The following is a 14,941-nucleotide window of genomic DNA, read 5'->3' on the forward strand; positions in this document are numbered from 1 at the left end:
TGTGTGGTCCTGTGAAATTGTGTATGCAAATGAAATAGGAGTAGATCTGAAATGCCTATCCATGCTGAATAATTTACCTGGCTCAGTTATCAAAGTGCTCACTTCTGAAGCAGGGTACAGAGCTTACCTCACTTGCTCATAGTGGGAAACCACTTTGCTTTCCCCTGCTCACCACTCCCTTCTGCAAAAAGAAATAGGGGTATCCATCCTGCCATGGCAATAGTTACCTCTTGCTTCTGGGCTTGCCTTAGGCATCGTATCTCATGGAATACTTTGCACTAATCGATGGAAGAAAAAGGTTGAGAACAGGCAATTGTCCACATTACTGCTGTTATGTGGCTCTGGCTGTTGTGCCCAGGAAGAGGGTGCAAGCTTTTGTCTGCTGACAGCTGTGCAGGAGTCCTCTGGACTTTGGGAGTCAGAACCTCATGCTTACGTGGGGTTTGTATTCAGCCTTGTGTGGTTTCAAATGTGAGCATTTAATGTTCACTAATGAGCAAATGTCACAAACTCTGTAGAAACTGCATGTAGCTGCAAATTAGGAGGGAAACAATAGCTCTAAATGAAGCCAATGTGTTTAAAGCTGGCAGTGATCAAGTAGAGGATTCAACCTCCCCTCTCTGCTTTTTCTCTCCCTGCCACCCTTCTTCTGTTCTGTGTTCTTGGCCAGGCTCCAGTCACTGGGTAGTAAATCTTAGTTATGAGTTGCACGTTGAAAATAACTTCTGGAAGAAATGGTTTTGGTTTTTAGAATCAGATGTGCTCTTGAAGGATGTGTAGTGTAGTGTCCTGGCTAATCTCCCCGTTAGAGGTGTGTGCTAAATTCTTTGCTTTAAATGTAAGGGATAAAAATAATAAGCGGTCTGTGAAATACTTGTTTTTCCAAAAGAGACTTAAATTTTATTTTAGGCAAAACTGCATCAGTTTAATGGAACAGTTGATATACAAGTGCTATGCAAGAAAACTTGTCTTCCAAGGAATGGTGTAACAATCTAAGAATTACTCTGTAGTCATCTCACTCCTTTATCCTTTGCCTTTAAATAAATTTGGTTTATTCCTTCTCCTGTCTGACTTGTAATAATACAAGTCTCAGTAAACTGTTCTAGTTGTGTTCTTCCCCTGTCGGCAAACTCCACTTTGTTTCATTCTGGAGTTCAGTTAAAATGGTGTGTTCAGGCCTGATGATGAAAGCAAGAAGAGAGGTTTTGGAGGTTTGAAAATAAGGAGAACATTTAACTGCTGCAAAATTGTGCATCTGCCTCCCAAAATGAGAATGGGCAGAGAAGACAACCAGTATCTCTGTAAATACTGAAAGCTGCCTAGAAGAAAGGAGAGATTTGTACAAGACAGTGTTTGTATGACACACCACTTAAAGCAAAAAACGTCATCCTGTTTGCAAAGTAGCTTTGTTGTTCTCCAGTCTTTGATGGCTAAAAGTCATAGAATCACAGGATGGTTTGAGCTGGAAGGGACCTTTAAAGATCATCCAGTTTTGTAAAATGACTGCTCTTTGCCAGGTACCGCCTGCTGAAACTGTCCCTCAGGTGAAGAAGGAGAAGCACAGTACACAGGCCAAAAACAGAGCAAAGAGGAAACCTCCCAAAGGAATGTTCCTTTCCCAGGAAGATGTGGAGGCTGTTTCTGCCAATGCAACAGCTGCTACCACTGTACTCAGACAACTGGACATGGAATTAGTCTCAATCAAACGACAGGTATGGATGGGATATGGATGGGCTGGTTTTGGTGGTAATGCCTGTTTCAGTCTGCGAAGCTGGCAGGAATTTGTGGCTTGGCAGTGATGATGTGCATTGTTATGTGGCTTAGTTGACAAACTGCTAGTTCTGTGCTCTGAACTAATGCAGCCCTGGGTTTTACATCTCATGTTGTAGTTCTTTAGGCAAGCCTATTTTATACCTAAAAGCAAGGAAAAGTTCACAGTGGGACTTGAAGGAACACTTGTTGGCGCTTGCTGTTTCTTGCAGTTCAAAGTTCCTTTGGTTTTAACTGTGAACTTTCCTCAGGTGACATTAGTTTCAGCAGTATCCAATTTCCATCTGCAGCAGCTGGTTTCCTTTGCTTTTTCATATGGTACTTTTAGAAGAGGCAGATATGGTTTAGTCTTTCTTAGACAGGCATTATACAAACTTTCCTGTATACCTTTTGCTTCCCTCATGGATCTGGCTTTTAAACAAATGTTTTTCAAATATCTGTGATTAAAGACAGGTTTACTACATGAGTCTGTTGCCTAGATCTGAGCATTTTTGCTCTTTCTAAAGCAGAGGTCTGTCTCGAACTCTTTATAGATCTGTCTCTAAACTTTATAGAATTGATATTTTGGCCTGAAGCCTTTTTTTGGCACTCTGGGAGAAGTGAAGCTCTCTAGCAGTCTTTGATTCATTACTTGCTGCAAACGGGGTCTTTCTTCTCATACTGGTCTTTATACAGACCTCAAAGTTGGGGCAGTTCGTGCTCCAAATAACTTGCAGACAGCAAAGAATAAATTAAATGGGATCTCCTGATTCACCAGCTGCTCCTGCATTCCACACACTTCCTTTTGGAAAGGCTGAGCTTGTGGGGTTCCTGCTGAGGCTGCTAGAAATAAGGCTTGTCCAAAGATATGTTTTAATCCTTTTTAAAGGAATGAAACTTTCTTTTCAGATTCAGAATATCAAACAGACAAACAGCGCGCTCAAAGAAAAACTTGAAGGTGGTATAGAACAATACAGACTTCCAGAGGTAAGATCATTTTCTGACCCTTGCTTATTGTGAAGATAAATGCTAATCTGTGTTTACATACCATGGCTATTGGTTTCCAGTAAAGTAGGAGCAATGTCCTATTGATTGTCAGTGTGACTCAGGTCCTTTACCATATTCACTGATGTGTAATGGAAATGGGAGATGAGAAGAAAGTAAGAAGCAGCGTTTAAGTTGAAATCTGTGAAAGTTGCTTCTAACAGAAGTAAAGGTATCCCAGATAGATCATGATTTGCCAGTGCTATATCTATATGCCCTTTTGAGAGAGGTAGTTGCTTTGCTCTAAATGCTGAGAAATGTGGAACAGGATATTAATGGCCCATCTTTCTTTGGGCACTTGAGGCTTTCGCTGTGTTCCCTCCAATGCTGGTACCTCATGCTGGAAGTAATTTGGCCAAGATTACAGGTGTCTGTGATAAAAACAAGTAGGTGCTTTGGAAGAGTGTGGCTCTTAGTTATCTGATCAGACCCTTCCCTATCTTCTTTTGTTACGATGACTTACAGGCACAGTGTATGTCACAGTTAACTGAATGGATGCCACATCAGTTCTTTATGCTGAAAATGTCATTTCTACTAAAGGAATTATATACTTTGACTAACAATTCTTTTTTGCACTTTTGAGGGGTTTTTAAGAGCTCAGATACAATGAAGGTACATAAATGAAGTTACCTAATTTTTTTTTTTTTTTTTTGCTGTCTAGGTTGTCCAGAAATTTAATGCACGTTGGACCACAGATGAACAGCTTCTTGCTGTGCAAGGTATGGCACTGTACTTCATTTGTTGATGGTCAAACCTTTGCTGCATTTCAGGTCTGAGTTTCCCTTCAGTGGCTAATGAAGGATTTTGACATTGCTGTGTACTAATGCACCAAGAATGTATTTGAACAAGGCAAAAATATTCCCCCTTCCCCTCCCTGGGCAGTATAAATTTCATCATATGAATATTTGCAAATAATGTCTGCTTGTCTAAGCTTTCAGAAAATGAAACTGTGCTGGAATCACTGCTATGCTGTTCTCTTGTGTAACTTTTCAAGCAGTACAGGAAGATTTACACAGGTCTTGTAGATTTGACTCTGCCCATCTTTTACTAAACCTTTATTTTCTTCTCTTCTCCAGGGCTGGTCTTAGCTGTGTCTCTTGCCCTATTTAGACTTCTTTTTTCCTGGATTAATCTGAAAAAGGCTTGAAACCTTGACAGAGGTTCAGCTTTGGATCCTTATGCTGTTCCTTGAGCCTGATTTGTGGTCTTAGTGGAAATAACACATTGCTTTTGTTTTTCTTTTTGTCGCTTCCAGCAATCAGAAAATACGGCCGAGACTTTCAGGCAATCTCTGATGTGATTGGAAACAAATCTGTGGTGCAAGTGAAAAACTTTTTTGTAAATTATCGACGTCGTTTCAACATAGATGAAGTCCTTCAGGAGTGGGAGGCAGAGCACGGCAAAGAGGAGACAAATGGAACCAATAGCCAGAAGCCTGTAAAATCCCCTGATAATTCCACTAAGATGTCCGAAGAGGAAGATGAGGTAAATCCAGTTTAAAAGTAACATAAAATTCACAATCTGAGCTCAGTTCAGATAGACGTGTGTGTATATATATATACATATATACACACAGTCTTTGCAAATTTTTTACAATCTTCAATCTGAGCATATTTCACTTCCTCTGGATATACACATTCCAGTACTGATTTGGGGAATTGGGAATTCCAGGCATGTACGAAAGCAGAAAGAGAACAGTTGGTTTGCAACCCTCTGACAGTATCTGTATCTCATCAGAACAAGGAGGTTTTAATGCCTCTTGCTGCTGAAACCCCATACATCTTTGTCTCACTTGGATGTTTTCCCTGCACTCAGTTCTCCCAACTGTTCTAGATTTGGCTTTGTGGGACCCTACAGTCCTCTGAGCCAAAACTTGCTCTTTCATTTTTGATGATTGAGTAGCTTCACTCGAGGGAAGGGAAGAAAGCTGTAAACAAGATGAGTGTGTGAAACTGTTCACTCTGGAATTACCTAAAGACAAAGTTTCCATGATTTTTACAGCAGTTTCTGTGAAGACAGACATTTTAGAAACAGCATCTCTGTGATGAAGCTTCACGGAGTTAACACTTCTCCAAAGGCCATGTATGTTTAAAGTTAACTAAGGGACTGTAGAATGTTTAAATATGAAAGTGAGTTACAAAAATGTAGTATCAACACAATCTTGCAAAGAAAAACCCCAGTAGAGGTTTGTGTGTTAAAAATGTCAAGGACTTCCTTTGACCTAATTTGTAAGACAGCTTGGTGCAAAAGCTGTGTCTTCTAAATGCAAGCACAGTCAACAACATAGGGCAAATTTTGGACTAAAGACTTCTCAGTGTATATCTTTGTTGGTCTGATTAAGGGTGGGTCACCCCATACCTTGTCCTTCAGACATTCAAAAAGCAGAACTCCACTGCTTCACAAATCCTAATAACATGTAATTCAAAGATGCTTATATTTGGGAACTAGATCCAAAGGTATGGCAGATAAATAAAATCAAACTCAGAAAACTCACCTTCTCAGGAGGGTGTGAGTGAAATTGCCCCATTCTTCCTGAATTGAAAGGTAGAGCCACCAGTTTGAAAGATAGGTGGCTCATGTCACTGCCTTTTCCTGTCATCGGTAGAGTTGTATCTGTTGGCAATGCAGAACTTTTCTTCTCTGAGTGCTCTGAGATTCTCCCTAGCTTCAAATACACCCTTGTTCCTGACAGTTGAGGTCAAAACAGGTGAGTCTTGCCTGATGTAGGAAAAAATGGCTGCAACAGGAACTGGAGTGGGCTGATGTGGCCAAGTGTGCGTGTACTGGAACAATGAGGATCCCAAACGAGTTAGCAGAGGAGGAGCAGGGAGAGTGGAGGCATGATGGCAAGGTCTGGTAAGATTACTGCTAGAGCAGCTGTTGTGATCCCTGAAACTAGTGATGGAAAGTGCCCAGTCTGGAGCAGAACAAGTGCTGAGTGGTGGGAACCAGACCAAAACAACAGTCTGGTGGAAATGGTTGCAAAGCCTGGAGAAATGGCAGCTGTTGCGAGAGTCAGGCAGTTCAGTGCCCTGCAATACTGTGGGGATGAGGGTAGAGCCTGCCTGCACCAGGCTGACACAGACAGGAGCTAGGCAGGGTGGCAGTGAGCTGCCAGCTGTGACAGACTACATATGCCTAGCCCCGTGTGGCTTGTGGGTCTTGATGAGGCCTGTTCTGGACTGTAGGAGAACTGATATGTCATGGCTGGCAGCATGGAGGGGATTTTAACTACCAAGCCTGCAGTTTTTTATAAAAACACATACGGAAGGGACACAAAGCTGTCCCACAGTGGGTATCTAGTGGCCACCATGCTCTCTGAGCACATCAAACCTTGCCTCTCAGACTGGCTATAAATGTAGTGCTCCTGCCTTCAGAAGTAACATAAGCACTGTGCTGACTGGGTGCCTGTCTCAGCAGTTCTGGGGGCAAGGTGACATATCATTGGGATTATCCCATAAGTGATCTGTGTGGCCTAGGAGCAGGTTTTCCGGTCCCTCCTGAGCTGCACAGTACCGCGTCACTGATACCTGCTCCTGAAGGCACTTACACGGGTGGTGTCTGGTCAAGTCAGGGGGACTCTGCAGCAGCCAGGAGAAGACTTTGCTGGCCTAACACTGAAGTCCCTTGGGTGCTTTCTCCCCTGGCATGCCTTAGCTGTCTGGCCACCAGCCTGGTGAAAGCTTCATCAGCCCTCTGAGGTCTCTGGGCTTTTCCATAGCAAGTGGCTACAGTTCCCTTTTTCTGCAGGAGGGAGGTGAGACTACTGATTATGAAACAGCCTCAGCTCCAGTCTTAATTCCTATATGTTTACATTCCCAACAACAAATCCCAGTGTGCCTCAAAATAGGGAAAGCTGCTGCGATTCTTCCTATGTGCCAGGGTTGTCTGTTTAGTTGCTTTTAGTACCGTGGATCTGGGGAAGTTTGGAGATGCAAGAAAGCCTATGTGTATTCATTTTAAACTAAACATCTCCTTTTTCTCCCCCCTTTCCCCTTTCCTCCAGGCTACTTCTGTTCTTGATGTCAGATATGCATCTGCTTCGTGAGAAGGTGCTGTAGCCTAGAACAATTTGTGTTGACTACTGTGTTATCCAGGATATCAGGTATTAGCAAACCTCAGACAGCCATCTGCATCATATCTGTGGACAAGCAGCTATTACCAAAAAAAAGGCAAACGCTTCCAGTCCTGTGCTACATCTGCCTTAATCTCCCCTCATTCCTCCATACTGCCTCCACTTTCTTTCAAAAGCACCCAGGTAGCTCAGCTCTCCATTTCATCAACATCATGCTTAAGCATGGGGACTTCTAGAACCAGTAACACCTATAAATTTTTGACCAACCTGCAAAACAAGGAGCTCCTTAGCAGCCCCACAGTAACTCTACACATTAGGAGTTCTTATAATACTTGGTCCATAGGGTATAAGTATGTATTGCTGCATGGCCTTGTGGTCTCCGCTTCCTGTGTATTCTTACGATGACACTATTATTAGTGAGCTTTCTATAAAGGAGAGGCCTGTGCACATGCCAGCAGTGTCAGGTTTGTTCTGCCATGACAGGACATGTTAACAAACAATCTTGAATAATGCAAAGCGATAGGAAATGTTATTTCTAAGGTTTGGTCAGTCCAAGGTTGTAGATATAACTCATTACACTTCTGGTTTGTGCAATTTCTTCCACTGTATTTGTGTGTTCTTGCTTCATAGAAAGCTCCCTAATTGAGCATTTTATTCCTGTATATTTTAATGGCTTTTATTTAGTGCAAAAGGGAATACGTAACCTGAAACTGTTTGATACGCTATTTAACCCCTGGCATTCAGCATTTGCATTGTAACTTGTTAAATGAGTGCTACACAACTTTCTTTTTCCTGATCCTCTGCGGGATTAAGTCAAAACAAACTTTCTCTGGTGCCTCTCCTTTGGGGAATATGTGCCTTTTTACATTTGGCTACCATAGGTCACTTTCTGTCCCAGTGTCTCATTTCTCTTCAGAGCGCTGTTTGCCAAAGACATCAAACTGCTTCTCCCACTGGAAGTCTGGACGGGGGTTGGAGCACAAAATTCAACCTTCAAGAGTTTTTGATCTCTTGGAAGTTTAATGGAGAAGAACCGGGTTAATTTTCATTGGCCATTTTAACCCTTCTGAAGCACACATCGCTTTCATGTTCTGAACCAAAATATGCAATTTAAAATCTAAGAGGTGCTTTTCCAAATACTTGGTGCATGCAGCTTTCAAATCCCAGCCCTCTGCTCTGATGACCTGTGCTGTGGCCTATCTACCTGGCTTGAACTGGAGCTGTTCTTGGAAGTCCTGTATGAGGACTTTGCACCTTGAACAAGGTAGTTGCTGACTGCCAAGCAGACAGTGTTCAGAGAGGCTAGAAGCAGCATTATTACTTCTTGTCCAGTGGAAAGCTGCAAAATAACACTAGTCACAAAGCATTTAAAAATGGTTAATTTAATGATGATGAAAGAAACCACCAGGTGTCTTTGCAGGTGGAAAAAAGGACCTTCTTTGCTTCTCTTCCTCTGCAGAGGGTTCAAGCCAAGATGGCACACAGTGATGTACAGCACCAGCCTTTCTTAACATAACCTGAAATGAGCTAGTCCGTGGCCTGGCCTGCAGCTGAGGTGCTGCAGCTCATAGTTGAGCCCCGTCCTTGGTGCTGATGTTTAGCTGCTGGGCTGTGCCATGTTGTGTGCTGTAGTGGCTCTGCTCTCTGTACCTGAGCGAGGCAGGCTGATGCAAGCTGGGTAGTAGAGCCAGCTCTGTGCAACTCCTGCAGTGTGGACACAGCCCAAGGAAAGTCCTTCCCCTTGGGCCTTGTGTGAGGAGAGTAATTCAACATCAGAAACTGAGCAACGACACACAGGCACAGAGCAGATAGGGATTTCCTAGGGCACGCTGGAGCATGGAGCCCACAAAGGGCCTGTTTCAGAAACCTGGTAGCTGTTTCTGAGCAGTTCCATTCTAGTAGCTCCAGAGAGATCCTACGAGGTGATGGGAGGATGGAAGGGAGCTATTCCGTGTCCTTTGTATTGATGTTTGTATCTCTACAGCTGTTGCTGTGAACTGGGAGCTCTGATCGTGGTTCAGATGTTCCTTCAGACCTGTCCCAGTTGGAGTTGGGAGTCTCCTGTGGGAAAGGATGCTAGTTGATAGCCAGTGTGTGAATTGGGATTAAAGACCGGGCAAATAGCACTGTGAATCCAGTTGACAGTTGTGTAAAGCAATGCTGCTCATTAGAAACACTCTAGTATTAAACCTCCTGCTGGTACCAATGCATGGAGACAGGTCCTCGCCAGTGTGGGAATGTTGTGGGAACCTGCATCCCAGCTGGGGGGACTCGTCAGGAGAGGCTTCTGCTGGAGAGTTAGTTACCTGTGAGGACTTTCCATCGGTTTTTGCCCTCAAATCTGTCCATCTTATGATCAGAAAAGTTGTGTTTTGGCTTCATCCCCAAGGGGTAGGGGGAAACATGTATAATTCGTGATATTAGGAAGAAAAAAGTTGTTTAATTACTTTTCAGTTGACTGCTATCTTATTGTAGTTGATACATGCAATATAATAGCACTGTATTTTAAAGGTTTAGTTTTTTACGTTCTCTTGAACTATGTTTTTAAATGCGATAAAATCATTTTAGCTTTTGAAATGGTTTGATCTTGTTTAGGTGAAGACCCTTTTTTTCTTTTTTTAAATGGGTCAAGCATTAGAAACATCAACTGGTTGCATTCTGACTAGAAGGGTCCACAAAGATAACTGCATAAGATAGAATATTCACTTAAATTTTGTTTCTTAAACTATCAATGTGAATGTCATAATTATATATATTTTGTGGAAAATGGGAAATTATTTCTCCTAAGTATAAGTTATTGTGCAAAATATGGTATCGTTAAAGCAAATGATAGTTTAAGTTTTAGTTTTAGAAATCTTAAAGATATAAAAGTGTATTGCATATGCATAAACAAATTTCATTTGTTCTATTTAATTTTTATGTAGTCGTGTAAAGTGCTAGGTAACTTCTTTTTTCACTTATCCATTAAAAAAACCTTGTTACTTGAATATTCGTGTTTAACTGGTTTGAAACAGTGATCAATTTTTGTAATTTAATCTTATAACCAAGGGAAAAAAATACACGCCTCAGTTGTGCTTAACAGTATAGCAACAATGTACAATCAGATGCTTAAGACCATAGTAGCCATAACTGGTAATGCAACCACAATGGTTGTGTCTCGAAATATTTAATACCAATGGGGATAATGATTTCTTAATATATTTTTACAAGTTTGCAACCAGGAAGACCCCATGAATATCCACTAGAACACTTTTTTAATAGTTAAAATAAGAGTGAAACTCTTACTCTCTTAAAGCAATGTCCTGACAAACATTTTTCTTTCCTGTACAAATACATCAGAAACATTATGTATTAAAATATGCTCATTGTCACTTTAAATTTCAGTTTTTATTCTCTGAAATCGCTAATATGCTGTTGGTATTCTTGCACACCAAATATGAGCCAAACAGTGCATTACACTAACTCGATCACTGGATTTGTGAACAAAAATCTCCAAGTCAACAAAATGCAAAAATACCAGAGGAGATTTCTTTTGATAATGCGTGTTTTTCCAATTGGTATAAAGTTGTGCACAGCCCATTCAGCAATGAGTGGCCTGATACTTACTGTCTACAAAAAAAAAGAGAAAAATTATTTTATTAGCTCCAGCTTGTCTTCAGCAAGTAAAAAATCTAGTGATCTTGTGCAATGCCCCTAAAGCAAATACTTTCTGCCACTCCCTGGATTAATGCAGCTTTTCCTGTTGATAGTAAAGCACAATTGCAGTGAAAGTTACAGTTCAGAAGATGGAAGGTCAGTATAGTCTATGCATGTTGTATAATAATGAGTGTTTACATTCATATTCTCCTAAAATAAGATTTATACTGGAGTGTATAGTATTCCATTATGTAGATTTTATCAATTTTGTTAACTGCTTATAGATTGCTTAAAAGAAGTTTTTTCAAGATTTTAAAAGATGTATAAGGTTAAGTTTGCAAATATAATGGAAATGCTGTATAGCTTTTGAAGTGATTAAATACTCGTTGGGATTTTAAAGAAAGTATGTTGTAATAATGCTGTTGTAAGTAATATTTTAAATGTCTTTTTTGCCTGTTTTCTATTATTCAGCACACTTACTGTGATGAATGTTCATAGCATTATAAAATTGCTTAGCCACTGAAAAGTAACATTTGGTTTTGGATTATTTTACTGTATGAGGAATTATAGTGGGGTAAATTCCTTTGTGAAATTCTACATAATTCATTTTTCTATGATTTCCAATGTTTGCTGACATCAAATAAAATTTTTTCAAGCCATTGATGTAATAAAATGTGTAGTAAAGTGTTATTGATGTAAAGTGTGGTTCTGATGTGTAATTGACCCCCCTTACCTTTCAAATTTTGGTCAGGAGATGCAACCAGGGTTTGCCCCTTCCTGTGTTGTATCGTCTGTGTGGAGGTGTCATTGGAGTGCAGGTTCCCTGGAGTCAGGGATCGGAGTCCTGGGCTCTTGGGAAACTCCAGCAGCCTTTAGTACACTGCTGCCAGCTGGAGCTGCCTGTTGTGATTCCCACCAGTGGCCCTGGAGAGGCGGCTGCTCCTCCTTGCCTGGTGGTGTGGCACATTCCTTTCCCTGGCCACCTTCCAGGCAGCTGCTCTCGCATTTGGGAAGCAGTGGGACTGGAGTGATGGCTGGTTTTGAAGGGGTAGAGCAGGAGCCTTGCTCATAGAATATGGGTGGAGCGTAGTTGACAGTGTCATCCCTAATATAAGGAGGACCTGAAGAATAAACTGCTTCCTCTGCTGCATGCAAAGAGCACTTGGCTGTACACGTTGACAAAATTTTCATCTTTGTCCTACAATGAAGGAAATGCGTTTAAAATATAGAAAAAGGCAACCCTTGCCCTCAAAGCTTAGCAGTGTGTAGATGTTGCTATTGAAGGTGCTCCAAAGGGCAGGAAATTTTGTGCCTTGAGATTTTCAGGAAGGTTGTGTTTTGTCTTTTCACATGCTTGGTGCTACTAAGCACTAAATGCAGAAGCCCAGACAAGACTTTATAGGGCAGTTTGGGGGAAACTGCTCTGTCTTGCCTTGTTACTTTTGACAGGCAGGTACCGGCAGTGCTCTGGGTGTTAGTGCAGGACAGATGACAAGAAGTTCTCTACAGCAGAACTAATACAGAAGGATACTGTGGTGGTTTCCAATGCTGCAGCATATGGAGGGCAGGAATTAGTCATGCCTTTCTATATTGTGAAGTAAGGGGGTGGGGAGGAAGAAGGGCTTGGGGTTTTGGAAGAAGAGACAGCATTTTTGAAAACTGAGGGTGCTTCCTTACTGGAAAGCATCCTTGTAATATTCCTGCTGGTAGAGAGTATGGTACCAGTATTGTAAAGTAGCGATCTGCTCTTCCAGGGGAGTTTGACTCAAAGTCCTTTCAGCCCTTAGACCTTCAATACAAACCAGCTCTTCTTGCCCCAAAGTAAAACAAAGACACAAATAAAAAAGAAGGCATTTCCCCTCTTTCAGTCAGGGAACAGAAAGAGGTGAGGAAATGGGAACTTCCCTGCCTGAACATGTACCTCAGGAGTGTCCTGAGGAGTCCAGAAGCAAAGGTAAAGTAGTGGTAATACTGCTGTTTTTGGAAACACAGATGCTACATTTCTACCTAGTACTGGTATGTATTTGTAAATAGGAATGCAGTTGTGAATTAATGTGTTCAGTATTCCTGATAACCTGTCCTTCATAAAAAAATTGGAATCTGATAATTTCCAGTGCTGAAGTGTTAAGGCATCATCAGCACTCAAGCAACTACCGTGGTTTGGACTTCGAGGTCTGGCCTTAACTAAGCTTTGGACCTTAACTAAGAATGGAAAGGTGTATATGGGGAAACCTTAGTTTCCGAAGCATGAGTGTGTCTTCCAGGCCGTTCCCCTCCTGTGGAGTATGAGCAACATGGCAGCATGGAGTACTTCTCCCTTAGGATAGGAAATGTCTTGTAGGATGCAGAATGAGTTGGAGTTCAGGCTGAAAGGGAAGAGTTCAGTGTTGGTGCTGTTTGTGTGTTGAGATCTTAATCAAATCCCCAACTATCAGCTTTATGGAATAACAGTATAAGCTTGGATTTCATTTCATAAACTATCTTCCAGTGTGAAAGATGCAGTGTGATGTTTGAGAGATAAACCCAGTTATCAAACCCATTATAACATTCTCCTTCAAACCATGCTCTGGCTTATCCACCCATCTAGTCTTTGAGGTAATAATGGCAAATGTAATTTCTGGTCTTTCTTTTAGTAAACAGTCAAAAAACTGTGTGTGTAAAGACAAACACAACAAAACAAAAACACTCCTACTGACAGTGGTAGAGAAGATGTTTTCTTTTGCTGCCGAAAGGCTAAGGAGAGAATCACTGTAAAATATTAAGGGAACTAGTTTCTGAAGTCATCAAGGAGGGAATTCTTGAGGACAGTAGTATACAGGAGGTCTGAACTTTGATATGAGGTGGAGAAATCACCTGGAAGTTTCCCTTGCTAAAAGGGGAGAAGGTGGTGTGGAGGAGGGCTGCAGGCCTAGCCTAGCAAGGGCAGCAAAGGGCAGGGATTTCTGAGATGGGAAAAAACACTCACCAGCCAAGAAGTTTACATGGGGGAGATCAGGAAATGGGAGTAAAAGAACTGAAACATCATGCTGACTTCTGCTTGTATTCAGCTGGAGACGAGGGTGAGTGAGAGGTGAGGTGTTTGTCCTGATTCTGGACACATGCTTAGTTTCCATGAAGTTAGTTTGCAACAGGAGGTGGTGCATGGAATTATGGAAATAAAACATGCACATGTGAACTGGCAGGTGCTTTTCCCTACCTGCACACTTTGGGGGAACAGGCATAATTTGTCTGACACCTAGCTTATGAGACTGTATGGCTTAGCAAGACATGAATAAGCTTTTGAAATGGTAGATGAGACTGTGTGTGTGACAAAACCGAACTGATTTCTCAAAGAAAAAGATGAATAGGAGATCTAGGCAGCTGCAGAGTTCTTGATGCTGCCTTGTGTGTTCAAGGTTTAGAATAAGCTGTGATGGAAAAGAGAATTAGGTGAATTAATGAAATAGAAGAATGGGTGCAGTGGGTTTGCCAGAGAGAGCAGTGTGCCTGACTAGTCTATCACAAGGTGCAGGATTCATCAGTGGATAAGGATATCACTGCCTGAGCTCACTGTCCAGAATCCCTTAGAGAGAAATAAGCTTTTCTAGGGTATAATTAATTTAATCCTAAATTAGATGTTGAAAACTGATCTAATGTATTACATGCTGGAAGTGCTTATTCCTTTCCTTATTATAGATGAAGATAGAGCCTAGGGCTCTGTCTCGGGTGTGGAAGCTGGGCATTAACCACACTGGTGCCATGGCTGCCTGGGCTTAACCCAGGAGGGGAGCAGGACTTAGACCCCTCGCTGCAGCACTGGGTGTTGCACTTGCAGCTGGACAAAGAAATGTGGATGCCTCATACCAATGCTTTGGGAAGTTCCTGTGGGGTATTTTGTACAATCCTGGCTCTGGAAGACTCGTCTGCCCAAGCAGATGGAGATGAAAGGAAGGCGCCTGTGCCTTCCTGCCTTGCTTGGAAAGGTGGAAAGGAGGTCTGGGGGTTGTGCCTGTTCTCTCAAAATGGCACCTGGGCATCACATGTTCTGATAAAGGCAGTGTTGATGGGAGTAAAACTAGTGAGGTGATTCTTCCAGGTTTGAGGACAAACATTTCCATTAATCCTAAACTTTGAAAGTATGTGAAGGAGATGCTGTAGTTACTGTGCTGAACATGGTACTGAGAAGATTCTTCCCCGTCCCCTGCTTCTTCGTACAGAAGGGTGTTGAGCAACCCTGGTTTGCCAGTTAGGTCCACCTTTACTGCCAGCTGCTTTTCTAGGAGAGTAGTGTTGAATCCCAGAAATGTATACTGTTGGCAGGACCACGGCCTCTGGTGGAAGGGTGCTCCAGGAGACATACCTGCCTATGATTGTATTAGGAGTTGTCCCTTGTCCTGGCTTTCAGCTGCCTGCAGCTGGCCAGTGGTTGCAGAGGCCAAACAGCTCCGGTGTCAGAGG

The 14,941-nt window shown here is 42.1% G+C and overlaps 1 protein-coding gene across 2 annotated transcripts in view; it reads left to right on the top strand.

The window, feature by feature from the left end:
- The window catches only part of RCOR1 (REST corepressor 1), an 82,308-nt gene extending 74,029 nt beyond the window's left edge, over window positions 1–8,279 (top strand). Inside the window, exons 9-13 of one of the 2 annotated variants that reach the window (XM_027674005.1) lie at window positions 1,518–1,712; window positions 2,659–2,736; window positions 3,455–3,512; window positions 4,049–4,278; window positions 6,800–8,279. In XM_027674005.1, the coding sequence (XP_027529806.1) occupies window positions 1,518–1,712; window positions 2,659–2,736; window positions 3,455–3,512; window positions 4,049–4,278; window positions 6,800–6,841 (603 nt within the window). In that variant the 3' untranslated portion in view covers window positions 6,842–8,279. The remainder of the gene's footprint in view (window positions 1–1,517; window positions 1,713–2,658; window positions 2,737–3,454; window positions 3,513–4,048; window positions 4,279–6,799) is intronic. The other variant, XM_027674006.1, reaches the window with a different exon arrangement.
- The last annotated feature ends 6,662 nt before the right edge of the window (window positions 8,280–14,941 follow it).

Source organism: Neopelma chrysocephalum, unplaced genomic scaffold (assembly GCF_003984885.1).
Source record: "Neopelma chrysocephalum unplaced genomic scaffold, ASM398488v2 Primary Assembly neopelma1_24, whole genome shotgun sequence".
NCBI classification, from domain to species: Eukaryota; Metazoa; Chordata; class Aves; order Passeriformes; family Pipridae; genus Neopelma; species Neopelma chrysocephalum.